The sequence below is a fragment of the Ornithorhynchus anatinus genome, chromosome 7 (assembly GCF_004115215.2).
Source record: "Ornithorhynchus anatinus isolate Pmale09 chromosome 7, mOrnAna1.pri.v4, whole genome shotgun sequence".
NCBI lineage: Eukaryota > Metazoa > Chordata > Mammalia > Monotremata > Ornithorhynchidae > Ornithorhynchus > Ornithorhynchus anatinus.
Genome location: NC_041734.1, coordinates 11,143,023 through 11,165,229, shown reverse-complemented (window position 1 = coordinate 11,165,229; position 22,207 = coordinate 11,143,023). Strand labels below are relative to the sequence as shown.

General features: G+C 39.0%; 1 protein-coding gene across 2 annotated transcripts in view; it reads right to left on the bottom strand.

Annotated features, from left to right (window-relative positions):
* ST18 (ST18 C2H2C-type zinc finger transcription factor) overlaps positions 1-22,207 on the bottom strand; it is a 256,587-nt gene that overhangs the window by 74,411 nt on the left and 159,969 nt on the right. For both annotated transcript variants that reach the window (XM_039912546.1, XM_029069437.2), the window contains 3 exons: positions 15,189-15,295; positions 8,945-8,999; positions 6,842-6,872 (listed from right to left, as the gene is read on the bottom strand). In XM_039912546.1, coding sequence (XP_039768480.1) covers positions 6,842-6,872; positions 8,945-8,999 — 86 coding nt within the window. In that variant the 5' untranslated portion in view covers positions 15,189-15,295. The remainder of the gene's footprint in view (positions 1-6,841; positions 6,873-8,944; positions 9,000-15,188; positions 15,296-22,207) is intronic.

Here is a 22,207-nt window from a genome sequence, read left to right as displayed (position 1 = left end):
TCACTTTGCCTCGGTTACCTCATCTGTAAAATGGAAATTGAGTCTGTGAGCCCCATGTGGGACAGGAATTGTGTCCAACCCCATTTGCTTGTACCCACCCTGGCACTTAGTACAGTGCCTGGCACATAATAAGTGCTTAAAAAATACAGCGTGGCTCAGTGGAAAGAGCCTGGGCCTTAGAGTCAGAAGTCATGAGTTCGACTCCCGGCTCTGCCACTTGTCAGCTGTGTGACTGTGGGCAAGTCACTTAACTTTTCTGTGCGTCAGTTACCTCATCTGTAAAATGGGGATTAACTGTGAGCCTCACGTGAGACAACCTGATTACCCTCTATCTACCCCAGTGCTTAGAACAGTGCTCTTCAAATAGTAAGCGCTTAACAAATACCAAAATTATTATTATTATTATCTATGACTTCAGGGGAAAGCTATTTGTTACAGAAGCAGATCTTGGTTATCCCTTAATTAACCTAAAGATGTGGGGAAAAGGAGAGGAGGAGTGACCCTCAGTCACACAGCACTTATGTATATATCTGTAATTTATTTTATTGCCAGACTTACCCTCTAGATTCTGTAAGCTCCTTGTAGGCAAGGGGACACGTTTACCAACTCTGTTATATGGTACTCTCCCAAGTACTTAATACAGTGCTCTGTACACCATCAGCACTCAATAAATACAATTGATTCATCTAGTGATCTTAAAGAGGGAGAATATCTTCAAACTGCATAGCTCACTTGAGAAAAAAGCTAAACTCTCACAAGGAGACTTTATATCTTAAGGTCACATCTCCTAGAGATCTTCCCTGAATAAGCCCTCTTCCTCTCCCTTTTGCATCACTGATGCACTTGGATCCGCGACCTTTGGGCATTTGATATTTTCCCTATCCTCAATCCCACAGCACTTATATACATATCTTATCTATTTATTATATATTATAAATTACTTATATTGATGTCTGTCTCCCCATCTACATTGGAAGCTCGTTGTAGGCAGGGAACTTGTCTGCTAACTCTGTTGCACTACACTCTCCCAAGCACTTAGTATTCTGCAGTATACAGTATACGCAGTCTGGCTGGGCTTGACCTAACACTTTCCAGTTCTTCCCAGATGAGTTGTGACAAAAAATAATATTAGATCCCCTTGACCCCCTGATAAGGCAGATTTCACTAGAGTCATAAGAGTCACCCAAATACTGTCAAGGTTTCAACTTGGTATAAGCTTTGCCCATTGGAATATGGCAAATATAACCTCTTTCCCAGATCTTCAATTCAATTTCTTTTCAAAAAATGTCAGAAAAGCATTAACTGCTATAGTGACGATTTCAATTATTTGCAGGGTAATGGGCAACAGCCTAAACTGTGAAGCCCCTAAAGGATCTCAAAATGAGAAAATTGTGTGGAAACCAGGCCTCTGCTCTACCCTGCAACCCCAACCCTAGTTGCTTTCGAGGACAAGAGAGCATCAGCGTAGACACAAGTCCTCTTGTGTCCTCTACAGAGCTCCCAGAGGAGCATCCCAGGCCCCAGCCAGGTTTCACTTCATCACAAACTAGAAAGATTCTTTCTTCACGAAAGTACAACAAGAGAAAATGGAAAGAACAGCAACCCAGTACTCATTAATGAAACTGACTGGGAGAGGGTGGAGGGAAAGAGGGGACGGATTGGTTCCAGATTCAATCCGGAAGCAGCCATCCCACCATTTTCTCAGGCCATTAGTTTGTGCCCATGTTCTGAAGACCCCTTGCCTCCTGGATTTCCAAATTGGATCATGACCTAACTAACCAGAAAAACATGGCCACTGACTAACTCGGGCCATGAAGGCCTTTGTGATTTCATTTTAGGAAGAATATAGGAAAGAATCCAGAAAATGCCTAATTTCCCTCTCTAATCTTTGATGGGCCGATTGGTATGAGACAACTCTGATGCAACTGGCTGGGTAGAATCCTTTGCCCTGGCATGTGCCCTACCATTATTAAAAACAGAGAATAGGCAATTAGGGGTAGAACCCCATCCCTTGTGGTCATAATGAGGCACATACAGTGGATGAATTGGAACAATTATTGACCATTTAGCCTTCTGGGTTCATCAGGCCTATTGTATAATTCAGTTATATGATCCAACAGGAGGCTCATTTCCAAATCATTATTACTGGCCTCAGGTGAAGGCTGAGTGATTTGTACCACCCACTATCAGGCCAATGGCTTCTGAGAGGGCAGGACCCAAAACACATTAGGATGTAGCCTCCTAAAAGAAAAAATAAAGGGGACTCTACTTTTGATATTTTCTTGGTATCACTGATATCGATGGCAGACTTTCCTGAAGCATCATTTGAAGGCAGAGATCAACAAGCCCTCCACAACCGTCTATACCAATGTCTGGCATATGCTTCAAAGCACATAAGAGAAGCCAATGAGGTGAAGCTATGTGCTCATAAAATGGCTGCCTGACTTTTACCAAGACTTGTTTGGCATCCTGTGACAGCAAAGTGGTAGAATATGGGTAACATTCTACCTACACAAAGAATTTAGGTAAAGGCACTAAGAGTCAGTCAGTCAACTGAGCGGCATGGAATTGCTTGACTAGGAGCAGGTCCAGAGAAGGAAGGAACACTTCTTCTCTAACATTTATATTTCTAAGAATATTCACCTTTATGGAGAGAGCCTTCAAGATCAGATGACAGAGACGTTGTGGTTGAAATTGAATTTCTTGACATTTTTGTCTGTTTCCAGGGGTCATTCTACAAATGGTACTCTCAAATGAAAAGTACCAAAATTAATTTTTTTGTGTGAAAAAATTGGTGAAATTGTAAAGTAACAGAAAAGGAGTTGAAAATCAAATTAATATACAGAGACAAAGTCTTAACAGGGAGGAAGCTCTGAATGAAATAAAGCAGGAGAAAAATAAAGATGCATGCCACAAAAAATCCACAAATGTTCAACCAGGATACTGGATTGCATGGGAAGATACTAAAACATATGAACAATGAATAATTGAAGGGGTGCGAAATGAAACTGGAAAAGACCGGCTAAGAGAAAACTTATATTTCTGTGCTTGTGCCAATAATTTGGCAAAAGGACACTGAGGTCGGTAATGGACAGCTACATAAGTGAGAGATGAAGTTAATACCAGTAAGAGCCTGAATCCATTTCTCTCGAGTAGTCATAAACAGGAACACAGAATGACTCCTCCAAGCTTGGACAATATTTCCCTAATTGGTGAAAAGGGGATGAACCACATGCGTAAAACATTTTGGCAATGCATGTAGTAATTACCTATATTAATAGAAGCTCTAGCAGAAGGTTCAGATTGAGGGTAGGGGTAATAAAAAGCAGAGGGACACATAATGCAGTACTCGTACTTGGAGAAACTAGGGAGTATTCTAGACACCACCTGTAAACCTGATTTGTGGTAGCGGGAAGATTGGAAACACTAATAAGGGGGTATAATTAAGGGTGGCCCTGCGGTTATAAATTACTTTCTTAATGGTGATGAGAGTGGCTGACATATAGTATAGTAAGGGGATGGGAAAGTCAGCATCAATTTTTATTAGCACAGTGAACAACATACAGTATGTTTAAATTAGCATCATCTGTATTTCTATTTTGGGAAACAGTGGCTCTAGGGACAATAATGTACTTTGCGTATTTCAAATGCAATCTAAGTAGCTAATGCATGCTTAGCACCATGTGAAACTCTGCAAATATGTGAATATGCTCAGACTCAGTTATGTCTTTGAAACCCTAGTAGCAGAGTCGGTCAATATATTGGCATGGTAGAGTGGGGCAAGAAATTGAAGAGGTTGAGAAAAGATGCAGGATGGTAGACATAAAAAAGATGAGTCCTAGAAAATCAGAAACAAAATCCCCTGGAGAATTATAGGCAAGAGTAATTTAAATTCCTGTAAAGTCCTCCGATTATTGTTGTTCTCCCTAAGTTATTATCTGAGATGTAGAAATAGAACTGATAGACGACTATAATCCAGAAAGGGAAATCCAGGCAGAAACAACTGAGATGATTTGAATCTTGGGGTTGATGAAAGGAGTAAGAAAGAATTAATTGTATTGATTTATTTGCTTGCAATCATCACAAGCTACCTGGACACTGATAAATCACAATCTACCACCATTAAAGTAGGCAGTAGAATTTTGCAATGTAGTAGTTTTCCTTTTAAAGGCATAAGGTGACAGGAAATGTTATTTTCTTTATACTGTTAACAATAATGAAGACCACTGAATAAAGTTTGAAATACATATGCAAGGGGCAAGCTACTTGCAAACAGATACCATGTGGTTTGCATGTTCTGAACACTGAGCACTTTAATAATCCTTTTATTAATACAAAATTTTTATGATCCCAATGTCCCGAAAGAATTTCCTCCTCCTTATGTCCTGCCACTGAGAAACCTTATCCATTTCATCCATCTGCATGGTTTCGGCTGTCACCTTTACACAGATAGTTCATAGAACCTAATTCTTCCTCTTCCTTCTCTTTCTAAAAACAGTGAAACAAAGTCCTAAATACAAATCTTTCTTATATTTCTTTTTTCTCTTGCCAACCCCTTCTCAAGACCTATCTCTTTATAAGCTCTCTGATTTTTAATCATTCCTCTTTACCCACCATGTCAAATTCAACAATCCAGCCCTCAGCTTTCAGTTCTTCACTGCTAAATTACACATCGTATCGACTTCTAAATATTCAAAAGAGACAAGCCCAGGATTGGCAATTGGTGAAGCCCAGGCATACTTTGCCCAAGCCGGTAGTGTTAAATGGACCCTTTTCCAAAAATCACAACTACTGAGTAGGATCGAGATCTATTGCTAGCTCAAGATCATAACCCAGGGAGCAGCAGCTAATCGCTTCTTCATCAAGTGGAGGGGAGAATATACACAAATGCCTCAACTGACTGGAGATTGCCACTGCCTGCTAGATGCCATTTGTCTTTCTGCCTTTTGGGGGCTACTCTGGGATAACCTGCTCTGCACATGCTCACCAGGGGATCATAAAGAAGCAAGTGAGTTCTCCCTTCTGGAGAAAATGGTACACACCAAACCGCAAAGAAATGCACCATAGTCCCACATTTAGTTGAACTTGTTCTCTGAAATCTTCTACGGGTTTTGACACACTCTCTTTGGTTTCTTTTATAATCATAAGGTTTAACTCACCAGATCGGTGGGTAAAAAAAGATAGTTGGTCATTTAAATCCAAATAATATCTTGAAATCAATAGCATTACACTGTGAAATTAGAAACTTGAGTTGTGAGTTCATTTGGAAATACCCTTAGTTTTCTTAAAAAAAAAAAATGGGCAAAAAGGTGGACCAAAAAAAAAATCAAGGGTGCACCTTAGGAACAGAAGTCATAGGAGTAATTTCCTGTACTAACTATAACAGATAAGAACATCAGCCCTCAAGTTTATTAAAAGGAATGTACTATTACCTGAAAATACCCATGCAAAATGCTAAGGCATGAATGATCACTTTCATCATGATCTAGAAACTTATACCTCTTTCATTTCTAAAACAGTTTCCCCGGTATGCATCCGTGGGCCTTCCCTAATTTTGGAAGACTGATTCTCTTGCCTGACATTTTCTTCTGGTATGTAAATGAGGGAGGAGCAGAGGATGTGGAACAACCTTGTTGGAACTAGGAAGTAGTGCATATATTAGAGGCCTTGTCATTCTTGCAGAACTTTTGAGAAATGAGGTCCATTACTGCACTACATTTCCCTTGCAGGGTGGTACTTTTATGTTGAAATATGTTTGGGCAAGAACAAAACAACCTCTCAGAGATCACTTGAAACTTTCATTAAATATTCTAGAGACCAGCACTCAGTTCAGTGCGCCCATGGGTGCTCAACACTTACTACTGCTACAGATGCGAATTTTAGAGAGGTTCTTTCCAGATGGAGCATCTGAATATAGAAATGCCAGAACATCTGCCAGTGTCTTTACTCCAACACTCAAGTTACATGGATAATTCACACCCAAAGTCACCTGCTGCATTTGGAAAAAGAAGGGTCTGGGGCCTGAGATTTTCAATTTCCTACACATTTAATCACCTTCAGTGGATAAATGACCTACCACGAAAAGACATGGTGGAGAGCGGCACAGCAGATTGTACAGGATTGCTGAGGAGACAGAGAACCAGAAGCCCAACCTAAATGCTTTCTTTGGCTCTACTGAGTGGCAGATTCTGAGGACTACAGGATTCCAAGTGGGTAGCAAAATGAAACAATCTCACTAGATGACTTCACCGATTCTAGACTAATAATTTCTGGCATCCCTTTGGAATAGTCTAATGGTAAGCTCCTTGAGAGCATGATTCTTCTTTACCATCTCTCTTCCAAGTGCTCAATGCAGTGCTCCACAAAAAGTAAGCACTTCATATCAATGATTGGCTGGTTTTTAATACAACCCATCACATCGATCTTACACTGAAAATAAACAAATAACATTCTTCTAACTACCTAAAACTGGGGTTACTGTATTTCTAGAATAGCTATTGAATGATTCCAGAGCCCAGTTACTGAAAATGCTTAGAAAAGAGTTGAAAACATTTTTAAAAGAGCTGAACTAGGGGATAAAGCTTAACAGTCAACCATAGCAACACTATCTTATCAGAGATAAGGATTTCATAATGTTTTACAAGCTCAGTTGTATCCATTGTTCCTACACTCTAGCAGGATTTTTTCACTGGACCAAAATGACCCAAGATGCAATCTACTGCAGGTTCTGAGGCTATTTGTCATAAAACTGTATTTCATCCTTTTAACAGACATTCTCGGTAGTTATAAGTTAAACTTGGATAAATGGAGACAAAAATAAGTAGTCTATGTGAGCTTTTACCTGAGCTCCTTCACTAGAGTGTCCACTTGCACTGCCAAAACAACAACAACAAACAAAAAAAAACAGAAGGAAAGAATGAATTAGTTTTCATTTCACATTCACATGGCCACGATCTTGCACCCATCTCCCCTCTGATTACAGGGACATTGCTAGCTAACCTATGTGACTACCCTGGGGTACACCAGTTTTACAATGGGGTCTGGCAAAGCTTGACCAAATGAGCCTTTCCCAGAATTACACTCAATAAAGTCTGCAAATAATAGAAGAAGGAAATGATGTTCAGCAGGGCAACACTGCTCTGACTTTTTCATTCTAAATAAAAGGTATAAAGACAAATCTTGGCTTTCCTGATTGCTAGCCTGAGCCCAAAACAAGGAAAGTGGATGGGGCTGAATGCCTGTATCCACAAAGATAGACAACGTGCTGAAACAGACAACAGGTGATTACAAAGATTATGCATATCCCAGTAGCAACATTGATTCTTCCCCCTCAGGAAGAATATTCTTGCTCTATGAAATACGTGTGTGTGGGAGAGAGAGAGAAAGAGAGACACAGAGAGAGAGATAGAAATCTGAAGTCCCAGAATGGGCAGTTTGTTTTGTAGATGGAGCAGTTCAGTTCTCCAGGAAGCATGGAATAGCATACACTTTTCAGAAACCACTACATGAAGCTCAGCTAATCCTTCTGCAGTCTGCCGCAGGCTGGCATTGATGGCGGAAGCCCAGCCTAACATTTGGAGCATCCAACATTTTTTTCTTGAATTGCATTACACGGTGAGAGAAGGTCTGCTGATTAAAATTCTCATGCTTAGGAAAAGCTGCAGTGTATAGTATCCACCTCTGGCTTCTGAAATGCAATTTTAAAATGCCTGAAATTCAAAACAATCTAGATCAAATTTGGGTCTGCTGTAGATATAAAGTCTTCTGACTCTAACATAGGGGATCTTAGACACTAATAAATGTGGCAAGTCCTTTAAAACAGGCAAAATCTTTTTACAGAGAGTTCAGTGGCTATTTTCATCTTTATTAGAGAAGGGTTGCTTACTTTTCTTTCAATTTCAATGGCTTTACAATGAAAACATTCTGCATTCATTTAGCAGCTTGCGTTTGAGGAACTTAAAATATATTTTCACTAAGACTGTTTCATTGGTAGAACCTGCACAGAAAAATAAACAACCCTTTTTTATTTACTTTCAGATGCCATGATGAACATCTAGTTTTCCACTTAAGATTAAGAATCACAAAACTATTACTAATTATAATAAAAAATTATTTTCCTTGAGGGGTAATATTGTATGTCAATTGTGCATTCCAGATGTCAGACCAGCAAGGGCCTGTTTATATTTCAATACAACATTACCATCTGTTGCTTACAAAGAGAAGGATAACCACAAGTTAAACCTTTCAAACACCACTTTGTGGAGCTGTAGGAAAACCCCACTGGGGAAAGTCAAATCACAAGTACTTTCCTTTTACTGGGATAAAATTTTAACCCAAATATGACTAAAGCATGCAATAAATTCTGCCCGTTTGTTTAACTGGCAGAGGACAATCTGGAATACTCACTTCTATATAATGCAGGTCCACCCCACACTCTGGTTAGACCGTGGTTAGGGAATTAGAGAATGCTTGGAGAACAACAGGAGCCTGTTTGGATATGGCGTAGTGGAATGTTGGAAGACACTTCTCGTGCGTGTGCGCGTGGCCTCAAATGAAAGAATATGATTGTGCAAGTTTTTGTTTTTTTAAATGCAGAATTTTGCAAAAAGTAACCCTCACATTATAGAAGGACAGAAGATATTCTGAAGCCACCTCACCTCATTCTGCACGATGCCCCTCTCTATCCTTTCTGACCTCTTACAAACATCCATGTGAAAAATGTCCTTCTCAGCAAGGCCTTTCCTGTTTTCTTTTAATTCCTAGCTAATAATATTTTTATTCTTAATGACAGCAGCCTGTGACTTGGCTTGATTCTTTTTTTTCCCCAAAAGTAGCTCTGAAGGAGCCATGGAAGTTGTGATCTACTCTAGAGACTGAGCCTCAGAAGGATCATATTTCATGGTGTGATGGGCAAAGTGTCATTGAGCCTGGCTGGCTAACTCACCCTTGCTTCCTTTTGAGCGAGTTCGCAGCTTTTTATCTTCACCATCTGCATCCATCTGTAACATGAACATAAAGTCTTAAGTTCACTCTCTTGCCACTGATCAAAATCCCCATCACATATTGGGAAGCTGCCAAGGCTAGAGAAGAGACGAGAATGATTGGGCTCTCATGATATATTCTGGCGCTATGACGTGGGACTCTATCTATGAGTGGTCTAGCAAACCAAAAATCATGGCAAGGTGGCAACAGAAGCAAGAACAAAGGAAAACTGTTCTCAACAGTCCACTGCCGAGTTCTACACATGCTAAGGGAAGGCCCGACGCCTTCTAATTTCAGACAGTTGGGATGAAGGGTAGAATGTAAGCTGAAAATAAAATAGGTGATGGCAATCACTACCAAGATGGATCCACAGTAGGGCTTATTCATTGCTTCACCAAAACCTACATCTTTCACCCATCCTGACCCTCACTGTCATTTGCAATGTAGAAAAAGCAAAATTGATGCCCAAAGTTTTGGAAAGTTTTCATCATCTCTAGTTAATGAGCATTTCAACTCAAATTTCCATAGCAAGTACTAGAGGAATCGTAGCCACCTACAACCGCAATGGGATTTTTAACATCAAAACTTGTCTCTTTACATGTCAGAAATCACATCGACTAGACTAGAACATATGAACCTTCTGCCAATAGTTTAACAATTGTTTTCCTATCCATGCCTCAATGAAATCCAAAATGGCACTGAACCAGAGTCCACATGCTGAGAGACAAGCTTCCATTTTTAGCAGGTTAACTGACAGCTGAGCATTTATTTTCAGTTGAAATTCTTAAATGCGAGTTAGCTCTTTTGTAGGGCTTTTTTTTTAAAAAAAAAACAACAACAAAAAACCAGAGATGGAAGGTTTCACTTCAGTTGATACCATTCTTAAAACCTGAGAATGGTCTAGAGCTAATGTGACTGTACTGGTAATGCGAAACATGTCTCTGTTCTCTGATGCTGAGTTGTGATTGAAGGCACTGACCTGCCATAGACTTATAATAGGGGAGCAGGTGTGGCAATGATGGACTTTAATTTCCTTTAATAAACCTTTTATGTGGCACACTTTTACTGCCATTCTATGCTCTCCAAGGTCCTGCACATAATAGGTTCATTACTTTTGATTACTATAGTCTATTGAGACAAACAACTCCAGAACACACTATATATTATGTTCAGTTAAACCAATATAGACTATTTATCCATTGTGCATTATTTCACCTGCAACTCTCCAGACAAAATTAACAACAGCTCTTGTAAGCTAAAACTATTAAAACCACTGGTGCTCCTTTGTCATCATTTCATAATAAATACCACACCAATCATTGTGCTTCTTTTTAAATTATAAACCAAAAAGTGTCCATTGCTTTCATTCAATAGCAGTTACTTTATTCTAAATAACATGGCTCATTATGATGAATATTTTAAAAACCACACAATGAGAAAAACACAACAACAAAAGCAATGTAGGTGATTATCTCCTGTCGACTTTTTCTCTTTGAAAATCACATAAATTTATGACAGATGTTGGGATTAAAATGGTTGGGTTTACTCAGGACAGTGAGCATTGCATTGTAAAATCATTCTCCTTCCATGAGCATCTCTGTTGCATATCAAGTGGCTCAACTTGTGCAAGCCTCCATATGCCAACAGAATTATTAAGAGATATCTGAACAAACTGAGGGTTCAAAACTTGAGAACCACAAAATATTTTTCTCCCAAATAATTCCCATGGGAGAGAATAAACATCGTGTGTTTCTAAAACCACACTGGGGCTACTGCCTCTCCAAAAGTGTTTTTTGCAATTCCCTAAAAGCCATGGGAAGATGAAGTCCCATGAGTTTGGTGTCCACTGGAGCATAACAGGACACTCACGCCTCAAAACACATGAAGAAAAAAATCAATACATTTGAGACACCTCTTTTCCAACTGTTTAAAAATCACACTTTCTTTCCCCTTTCAGTCATTAAGAAGCTAAATAATTCTCTCCCCAACCCACTTGGTGTTCTCCCCATTAAATCAGGGGAGGCCTGCATTAATATCCTAGTTCAGTTTTTGAATTGTATGTGGAATGATCATTTCTTAATTGCATTTTGGTGTTGCACTGCTCCCCTATTACTACACAATTCTGAATGACCATGCAAAACCAGGAGCTCTACGTCCATTCAGAAGTTAGCGTCCATTCTCCAGTATTCCAAATCCAGAAATGCCATCATCCAGGAATTTTATTCTTGGCTTGTTTCCATGGCCTTATGTAATGTTCCATTTAAACAGGAACAGAAAAATCATATCTGCCCACCATAAAAACAGGTTCATGGACCTTTTTGGGCTACCACATGCAGATAACCAAGAGTTCCTTCTTTCCTCATCCTCAAAGACTGCAGAAGAGAGGCTTGAGAACTCCTTGGACTCAGTAAACTGCCTAACAAGACTTAAATCGGGCCTACTGGACAAGAGGCTCTTTTCACAGTTCTTTTAATCCAGTATTTTTCAAAGGGAAAAGAGATTTACCATTTTATCTTTTTTTTTATTGTTTCCCTCAACCCCTGGATTCACCATAACAAAAGGAACTGTTTCTTAATGATATTCTTTGACCCTTTAATACACTTCATGTCCTGGTTTTAAGGAGACAACCAGGATATGGTTAAGTCAATACAGAAAGAAGTTCCAGTGTGATTACCATTGGCAAACTGGTAGTCTGGCTAAGGGTTGAGTTCGTGGCTGTAGATGATATGGAATAATGTGTGCTAAATGCAGGCATTTCACCTGCCAATTCTAGCTTATAGCACTTTTGCCCTTGACAATCCATAAACCCGAATATCATTTTAAATTAAGGGAAAATCTAGTTCATTTCTTGGACAATCTAAACTAAAAAAAACCCATAGATTTTTCATGGCTCTATTTCAAAAGAGGGATTGGGGAACTGTGTCCTGCCACCCCAGAGTAAGAGCAAAGTTACTAATGAAGCTAGTTTTGGATATGTACAATGAATGGGCAGGAAGAGGGTTGGAATAAAAGTACAGAAATGGAGGGAAGGGAAGGCCAGTGGGTGATGCTTCCCCAAGGAAGATTTCCCTCCAATACCTTAAATTTTGAAAAAAGTGTGGAAAGTTGTGAGCTACCCTCTCCTCACTAAGTTTGCTGCCCGCCAGAAACTCACACCCCCAATTTCACTGCCTTCGGGGGATATCTGTCTTTTGAGGGGAGGGGAAGAAGGGGAGGTGAGAGAAGGGAGATGGGCAATGAAGATCAGGAAATAGATAAAGAAGGGAAAGGAAAAAGATATGCAGAAGGTATATAAAGAAGGGAAGAAGGTGAAAACAAAGAGAAAGAATGAAGCAAAGAGAGAAAAGAAGGAGACATGAGGGTAGAGAATGGAGGATTGATGGAGGAAAGAAAAATGTGTAGTCAGGGTGGGAGTACAATTAAAAAAGACAGCTGAAAAGTCTTTGAGGACAAAGACCAAGCTTAACTCTGTTTTCATACCCTGTATTGTTTAGTGCAGCATTCCACACAAAATTGACACTGGAAAAAACACTGGAGATGAGGGTTTCAAAAATATAATTAAACAATGCATTACATTGGATGAATTAAAATCTGAACTACATTGGGAAAAATGACTTGGCTGGAAAATACATTTCCTGGCACTTCATACCTGTATATTAGCTTTTAGATAGCTTCATATCTGATGTGATCTCACCTGAGGATGTAAAAGAGACTGAAGGGTTACTGAGTTACTGTGGGGGAGGGAGGGAAGGAAGATAGGCACCTTGGGACAACCTACGGTTCATGCTCTAACTTCTCTTCCCACATCGTACTTACAAGAGAGATGTTCTCTTAACTGATAGGAGAGAGGTATTCAGTCCCATGTTTTTCACCACAAAATCCAGATTTTATCTAGAAGACCTCAAATCATTTCCTCAGAGTTTTGAAAGGTCAAGAGAGAATAAATATCTTTGAGCTCTAGTGATTTAGGACTGTTTCTCCTTAAAACACTAGGTTCCTCAGAGCCCAAGCTGATATGCTTCTAAAATCTTCAAGAAGCTATTCAGTAAGGGCACAGGATTTGGGGGACACTTTTCAAAAATATTTATACAATTAATCCCAGAGCTGACAAATGAATGGAAAAATAAAACATTCACAAAAAACAATCTTATTCATTGTAAGAGTCCTTTGTAATTGTGCCCAGCTCATATCTTGAAATTATGTTTCTCCTACTTGAAATTGTTTCTACAATGGGAGGGTTTAGTTTCAGAATGAAAGAAACTTCTCTGATCACTTACAAGAAGAGAAGAGATGGCTCCCAATCCTTGACCATTATTTCTATGCCCTCAGTGGGCCATTTGGAAACCAAGAGACATCCACAAGAATTTGAGCGGAACACAAGAAACTGCTGCCAATTACTAAGCATAAAGATCAAACAAGACTAGGGAGCAAAGACACAACCTCTAATTTTTTATGTGTTTGAGAATCACTATTATTTAGACGTAGGTTGGGTGGGTCACTTACGGTAGGAAAAAACATTTTAAATGTTACCAAGAGGAAAAAAAAAAACCCTCAACCAAAGTAATGTACCACCTCTTCAAAAGAGTTAAAAACTTTGGAATTTGGGGTGATGGAGATTATTTTCATAAATTCAGAATAGTTACAAGAAGATAATGACAAGATCATGAAAGCTGTTATGTCTCAATCTTTTTTGTTCTTTACCATTTCATTTTCTTTCTATTTTTATTCCTCTACAATAACCAGTGACTTTGGATAACCAGAAACATTTTAAAAATGCAGAAAAGGAGTTGCCAAATTCCTCCACTCCTAAAAAAGCAGGATGCTTTCTCAGCATCATTCATGAACCCAAATCCATACCTTTATGAACTTTGATCATAAACTTTACAAACTTCCTGGCTTGCCACCCTTGAAGTTGGCTCTCCACAAAGTAAGCTCTCAATAAATACAATTGATTGACTGACTGATTGACACTGTGTTCCTGTTTCCTCTTCTACCGTCCTTGGTTCTTTCACCAGGATGTTGCAAGACCTAGTAAATGCAATTATTTTACAAATCTAGAACCTTCCCCCAATTCCTGCATATTCTCTCTCCAAAGAAAAGGAGCACAGCTATGAAATCTAAAGGCATTTGGTTTGAGACTATGTAAAATATCATCCATCCACAAATCGCTACCCCCAAGGGCAACGTGTTAGATATGTGTATACCAAGGAAGATGTTTTTCAGCGAGAATTTACTACAGAGACTCGTGAAAACCCACTGTAACCAAGAAATCTTAGCCAAGGATAGATAGCTTGGATGCCTTGGTAATGAGGATGATTTATTTTGATTCTCACTTCTGATTTTGGGACTTGTCACTGCTGTTGTATACTTCATCCATGCAACTTTGCACAACTGGCAGTGCTGAATACAAACCACAGCCATATGTTTATGTCCTTTTGCCAAACGACTACAGCAAATAGTTCTATTATTCCCTTAGGTAAGTGATGCGTGCCAAGGATTTCTATTAGTCTGCTTTACCAAGGCATCAGAGGGCAGAGTCACAGCTTTTTTAAATGAGGGGGCAATTGCCAGGATTTTATTTATAGACTATTTTAAAATGAATCTTGTACAGGAGTAGCTTAAAACAAGCAACTCCTCAAAATCTCTCTTTTTTATTTGGTGTGGAGGGCGGCAGTAGAAAAGTTTGAGATGCGCTTCTTATTAATAGTTCCAGAATTTTCCTCTTAGACAATCTATACTTGCTAAAAAAATATTATCTAATGTAATGAAAATAACTTTTTTTTTTAATGACAGGGCCACATGGTCAACAGTGCTACTCTGAGTAGAGTGGTGTTCAATCAGTGAACTGTGGTACTGGATCTTTGATCCAGTAACTTCTCTGATGCAAATTCACTTCAAATTATATTATTAAAACCTCTGATGGAAAATGTCTCTGTGTGCAATATGTATTGGCATTACCACATTTTAAGAAATATGTGAAAAGTTTGTATAACCAGAAAAAGCAAATTTGTGTAATTTTGCTATAGCCTATCACTCTGCATCCAAATATAATCCTAACAGCTACATGATTCTTCAGAAGCAAAAAACAAACAAACAAAAACCTCTACAAATCTTACAGAATTATTGGCAGGTCTATTATGGTAATGTGCTATTTGAGGTTTTCTTATTAAAACAAAAATTTACTCTTTTAATAAATGTGTTCTTACCTTTTCCTGCTTGTCGATGAAAATATATGCCAATTCTGAAAGCCCAGATCCACCCCGGCAACTTAGATTCCTTTTTTGATTTAATGAGAAATCCTGAAATTCATTATCTTAAAAAAAAGTGGGGGGGGGGAGAAAGAGATATTAGATTAAGCAAATTGAGATGAAACAATACTGCAAGACTTCAGCTGCGGTGGAGGGCGGGGGGGGGGGGTGCCCAGTTCTACCTCCACTGAGTTACCCTCTAAATGCAACAAAGTGTCACAAAATATATTAATCGCAAAATCATTTATAACTTTATCCATGGGGTCTGTGATAAAAATTATATGTTCATTTTAAAATCCCAATAATATTGAGCCTGGAAGGTGCTAATTTTCCTCCCCGTCATATTTTAATTATAATATTCAGTTCCTCCAAGTGCGTCCCCAGTTAGAATAGGCTTTTAGTAGAGGAGTCAACACTAGGCCAATAGAAAAGTTTTCCTTTTATTTTCACAGCTTTCAGAGTAATGCTTTCAATACATTTTTAAATATATAGTTAATGTGCTGATGTGACCTGCAAAGAGATTATTAACCCTGTGTTTACTTAGCATTCAGTCATAATATGTACATAGCATATCACTTCTAGCTTTGCCCCAGGGACTGAAGCTGGAATCAGCTTTCAGTTCATTTCCCACTTGAGAGAGAACTCTGAAAACAGTATATTAGACATGTCATACATGTACTACAGTATATCAATGCACCCAGCCGCATTGTGGAAAACAAACTTCAGCATACATTCACTGTACATCATCCTTGCAGCCTAAAATTGAATCAGATGAGGTTTGGTGTGTTTTTTTAAGTGAGGAAAAGCCCACAGCACCTTATGAATAGTATTTTCTAAGCCTGCTGCTAACCTTGCAATATAAATCTTCACAGATTGGCTTTTCTATTTGACCACCTTCTTAAGCACTTTGACTTCTTTAGCTCAAGTAGTAGCCCCGGCTGCCTGGAGAAAAGGAAAAATCATTCTCCAGCAGAGAAGCAGATGACTACACAGGACACGAGAATCTAAAAGTTATTTTGCAAGCCTTTGACTTCCCTACTCAAGCCCAACTGCAACAGCAAAAGTGGGGGGTTTTTTTGCTTGTTTTTCCGTCATCTAGCCATTTCACCTTCTCCAGTCATATATCACCTTCAGAAAAGAGTTTTGCGGTTTTCCACCTGCCTGGTCCTTCCTCTTTGTTTGCAGCCAACTAATTTAAAACAAAAGACCCTGGAAAACAGTTACGCTTGGGAACAAAGCTCCTTCTAAAATCCTGAAACTCGCAGCTTTTTGTCTAATACCCTATCGTGTTATGTATTTATTAGCAATACATTTTCCATTTATTTTCTCAAAGATTGCCAATAAAGAATTGAATCACATAAGGGACTAGCTGTAAACCCTCCGAGTTCCCTAATGTCAAACTCATTAGCATCCGAATAAGCACACAGCAGCACATCATCTGCACAATTGCAATTTTTTACTACTTTTAATAGCGTTTCTCAAAGGGCTCATTTTCAACTTTCTTCAGTGGTTAGTTGGTTCTCAGGGGAAAAGTAGCTTCCTGACGCTCACAGCTTCCACTCAACAACCAGGCCGTTTGCTGTCAGATGCATCAGCCCTCTGCCCTAACCCCATCTGCTGTCTCTCTCTTCCCTGGGGACCGAGAGTTAAGACAGCACAGCTGAGATCCACTTGGAAAAGTGCACAGAGGGCAAACACAAAATATAACTTTTGGAAATCTATTTTTTTACATAACAAGTGCACATACTCTTGTCTTGAAGCATGTGATAGCATGGATGTGAAAGTGTATTTTCCTGTTTGATGCTGGTGTTTCTTATTTTTTATTATGTTATTTGTTAAGCGCTTACTATGTGCCAGGCACCGTTCTAAGCGCTGGGATGGATACAAGGTAATGGGGTTGGACACAGTCCATGTCCCACATGGGTTGACACTCTTAATCCCCATTTTACAGATGAGGGAAGTGAAGCAGAGAAAAGTGAAGTGACTTGTCCAAGGTCACACAGCAGACAAGTGGCAGGGCCAGGATTAGAACCCAGGTTCTTCTGGCTCCCAGACCCATGGTCTATCCACTAGGCCAAGCTGCTTCTCCAGTACTTATATGCAGCACTGTACTTTCATATGACGCACTGTAGATGTGACCATATTACGCACCAGCATCAATGAAAAGGCAGAATGAATAGAAAGAGCAAAATGCATTTTTCCAAATTTGGAATGTTACATCGAGGACATTCATTTGACACCAATTTTAGAACAAATTCTTCAATAATTCATTTTAACTGAGCATCTCCAAGCACTTTACATATCTTAATTGGGTTCTTCATTGACCATGCTAGCAAGGTTCCCCTACAGATGGGTACAGAAAGCTAGGGTAATAAGGTGGCTTGACCAAGTACATTCAAAAAACGAGTGTTAGGACTGGGTGTAGCATTCATCTCTTCCGACTAAGACCTACTCAAACTAGCACTCAGCTTTGATGAAACATCCGTTTTATAGCTTACGATGAACAAAAGGCTATAACGCAGATGCCCATAATGGGCACACCACTTCTAAAATGTACTACTATATAATTACCAAATGGTTCTTATGAGTTGAATGGACTTTCTGCGAAATGTTATATTTGCCTCTTTTTCTACCTGAGGATAGTGAGGGAGTTACTGTTCCTATAGAGAGTTTGTGGGTGAATGGCCACTTCTGACAAGATGTGGGAGTTCTTCAAATCTGTGCTACAAGGAACTGCAGCTGTCATGTTGTAAACAGAGTCCATCCAATTATCTTGGGGCATGGAAAGTGATGTGTCCTAATGCACAGTGATGAGTGTATCGTACTCTGCCAAGTGCTTAGTACAGTGCTCTGAACACAGTAAGTGGTCTGTAAATACAATTGATTGATACATATGCTGGTTAGGTCACCAACTTGAAGAACCACTAGGAGTATGTCAAATGAGATATCCAATACCATAAGAATCTGGCAGTGACTGCATAAACAGGATGGATTTGGGGTTTCCCTCCCTCACAAACCAAAATATACTGATCAAATCATTTTTACAGTGAATGAAATGTAGCAGAAGCAAAAAAAATTAAAAACTACAAGCAGAGCTCTATTGTGATGAGTTTCTTTACAAACCCATGTTGGCCGCGCTAGTAAGCAGGCAAGGAGTTAAGTAGGTTCAAAAGAAAGAGCCAACGAGTGGGAAATGTCCGTGTTTCTATCCAGAAATAATTTCTACACTTATTTTCCATGTTCTACAGCTCCATGACCAAGTACATGCCACAGTTTTTGTGTCCTGGAGTGTGTCGCCTTGCTTCTCTGGGAGTTAGGTTCCATTCTGATCAATTCTATAATTCAAGAGAAGGTTTTGAAGAATCAAAAAAGGCTGTGTGGCACAATGTTGGAAAGACAATATGTACACCTAGAAGGAATCAACAAGTTCTCAAGTGTGTGGTTTGAGAACTTTTTCCCAGAATAAGGCAGAACATGAAAGCAAAATCTTCCCCAAGTGGTTGCATCACGATGCTGTGTCACCTTGGCTAAGTAGATGGGCCCAATTAGCTTGATTTTTAACTACAGGTTTCTCAGTTCACATAGATTTTTTTTCCTAAGGAAAGTTGCTATTGCCCCAAGCCTCAACTCAAGAAGTTCATTGATTTGTTCCTTCATTCTCATACCCATTCCCTTAAAAATCTGTATGTTTCCAAATTCAAATGAGTAGGATTCTACTGTAATGAGGAGGTTGAAAATATGTCCCCTATCCCTATAATACCACAGGAACAGGTACTATAAAAATGCCATTAAAGATATGTCTCTAAACTATTCTCTCAATTGAACAGCAATCAGATGGCTTTTTTCTAAAGCTCAGTTTCTCTGAGCAAATGCAGAACTATCCAATCAACTGCCATTCAGTTCAGTTTGCTCATTCAAAGGCCAACAAAAAAAAAAATGAAGATTTGTCGATAAATAAAGGAACAATAATTTCTGTGCTGTACCGGTGCCATTGGCTAGATCTCCTTTTCCTCTGGCAACAATAGCAAAGATTTCTAGGATTCTCAATTTGAGAGAGAGAGAGAAATTCTGTTTTCTGTTGCAAGACAACTTTTGCTTTACGGGCCACTGAGGTCATCCCTAGTAGGAGAATAACTTTATTTCTTTTCCCTCTGCATTGAAAGATGGATGAAGCAATTGGGAAGCATCACAATACCAGCATTTGTCCTTGAAATACCTGTAAAAACACAGCAGTGGCCTTCTCTCCTTAAACTCTGTGACAGTTCTAATAACATGAGCTAGATCATATTTCTCCCAGCAGAAGGATTTAACTTTCACCTGATTTAAGCAACAAAATATCCCTCAAAGATGCCTAAGGCCTTGCTGCAATTAACATAACTGCATTTAGATGCTATTCATGACTGATAATTCCAACACCTTGTGCTACAAAAAAAGGGGTTGCATGCTGTAAACATTATAAACATATTCAAATAAGCTTAACACAATCTGCCATGCTTATTTCTGCCTAGATCATGGACCAGCGAAATGGTTAATGCAAATGGATTTATAATTTGCTTTGGGGGGCCAGTTTCTTCTCCTTATTTATTAGCCCAGCTGATGGGGCAGATTTGATGAGGCACTTCTGGAATAATTGAGTCATCACACAAAGAAGGCTGCTAGCATTCAGAGTGGTTTTATCAGCAGCAAGCAGGCCTGATTACTGACAATTACACTCTGATCCGGTGATGGAGGAGAAAGAGCCAACGAGTGGGAAATGTCCGTGTTTCTATCCAGGAATAATTTCTACATTCATTTTACATGCTAAGTGTTTCCTATCTCTGCATAATAAACTGTAAACAGGAATAGATGGCACAATGTCCCTTAATATTTCCTGGTAATGAAGACACAAATGTACAGTGAGTGCTGATAAATATAGATGAAACATAAGCTATTCTCCCAGTCTGTATTGTTACCTTTAAAACAAATGCATTTTTGTGGTAAAAGCATAATCATAGCTAATGCAAAAAAATGACAGAAGATTGAAGCTGTCCTTGTAACTACATAGAAACTTTGTAAAAGTCCTGTTAATCACTGCTGCTTTAAAGGCTCACGGGCTGAAGGTGATATACTGGAAAGTACATCATTTTCTTTCTCAACAGTCAACTGTGCAAGAACTCTTTTGGTGAGACACAACAGAGGAGAGCAACAACAGTGACCTCCATTAACACTCCTCAGAGAACACATCTCAATGCTAAACTGAAAAACAATGAAGCTGGCACTAGAAGACATCTTCACTATGATAGATCCCCATTTCCCTTCCATCAGGCCTTTAAAAAGAGAATGTTTATAATGAATAATAAAGTTAGGCCTGAGATTGCAGGAGTTGTTACGTTTAGCAATGTATTACTGTCTTTACTGTGCTATTTTTTTTAAACAGATTAGATATGGCTCTGTTTATTAAGAAAATGCTCTCAACAGCATAGAGTTCGTGTAGGTATCTTATTAAGTCAGTCCCTTTCCTGACTGAAGAATCAAAAAATAATCATTATTATTGTAGAATTTTTTAAGGGATTACTATGTGCCAAGCACTATTCTAAGCACTGAGATAGATACAATGTTATTAGATTGGACCCAATCCCATTTCTGCATGGGGGTCACAGTCTAGGTAGGAGGAAGTAGGATTTAACCCCCATTTACAGAGGAGGAAATTGAGGCACAGAGAAGTGAGGTGACTTGCCCAGAGTCACACAGTAGACAAGTGGCAGAGCTGGGATTACAACCCAAGTCCTCTGACTCCCAGGTTCATCCTCTTTCCACTAGGCCACGCTCGTTCCCTACCACACTCTGAAATGTTCAAGAAAAGGAATACCCAATGATTTCCTACTTCTGAATATGCTTTTATGGCTTTCAGTTGGAAAACTTTAATCACGTGTTTTAAAGTACACCAGGTATAAAACTCTGAGTAATAAATCTACCCATGTTTGTTTAATCTTTCCTTTTCCAGCCTGCTTCATAGCTTCAAGAGACATAAAGTTATTCTGTGTCCTACTGTAGCTATGGAAACTATTTCATTACACTAACCACTTAACTTCAAGGCTTGAGTTACAACTAAATGCACTACTTTGGGTAAAATTACCCTAAACAGCTTTCTAATGTCAAAACATTTTTAATAAACTTCAAAGAACACTTGTTGATTCAAAACCAAGAGTTTTAAATTTTTTATTAAGAAAAAACTTTAAGCTATTTTACTGTAAATTCAGACTGAAAAATGCTCACAATAGCATTATATCCTTTTCACTTCCTTGTAAATTGGAAATTCTCAGCTGTTAGCTCCTTTCAATTTACTTTTTCCACGTAGCTAGCTTTCATGTCATGAGGGATATGGAACATCCTTCCAGATGTAAAGAAATATAAAGAGAATGGTGGATCATGCATGAACTTTCACTGACTTTTAAAATAAGATGTGAAAAAAGCATCCACCATCATTTTGATAATTCCAGTAATGTTAAGTTTCTATGTTCAAGGACCTGCTTGCATTAGATTTCTGCAATGTTGGTTTTCACCTCATAGAAGAAAGTTTTATCCTTGAACCTTACTAAACTACTGGGCTTTTAAAAGACATAAGGCCTCCTATAAGGTAAGATGTATCAGTAATGGGAAAATGCACATAACGAGTTACGAGACCAGCATCAGGGATACCCACTCTTATTTAAACCCACTTTTGAAAATGATTCATCTGAACTAGATTATAGTCCTCTATTAATAATATTGGTATTTGTTAAGTCTTTACTAAGTGCCGAGTGCTGTTCTAAGCGCAGGGTTAGATACAGAGTAATCAGTTTGTCCCACTTGAGGCTCACAGTCTTAATCAGAAGACAGCGTGGCTCAGTGGAAAGAGCCCGGGCTTGGGAGTCAGAGGTCATGAGTTCGAACCCCGGCTCTGCCACTAGTCAGCTGTGTGACTGTGGGCAAGTCACTTCACTTCTCTGTGCCTCAGT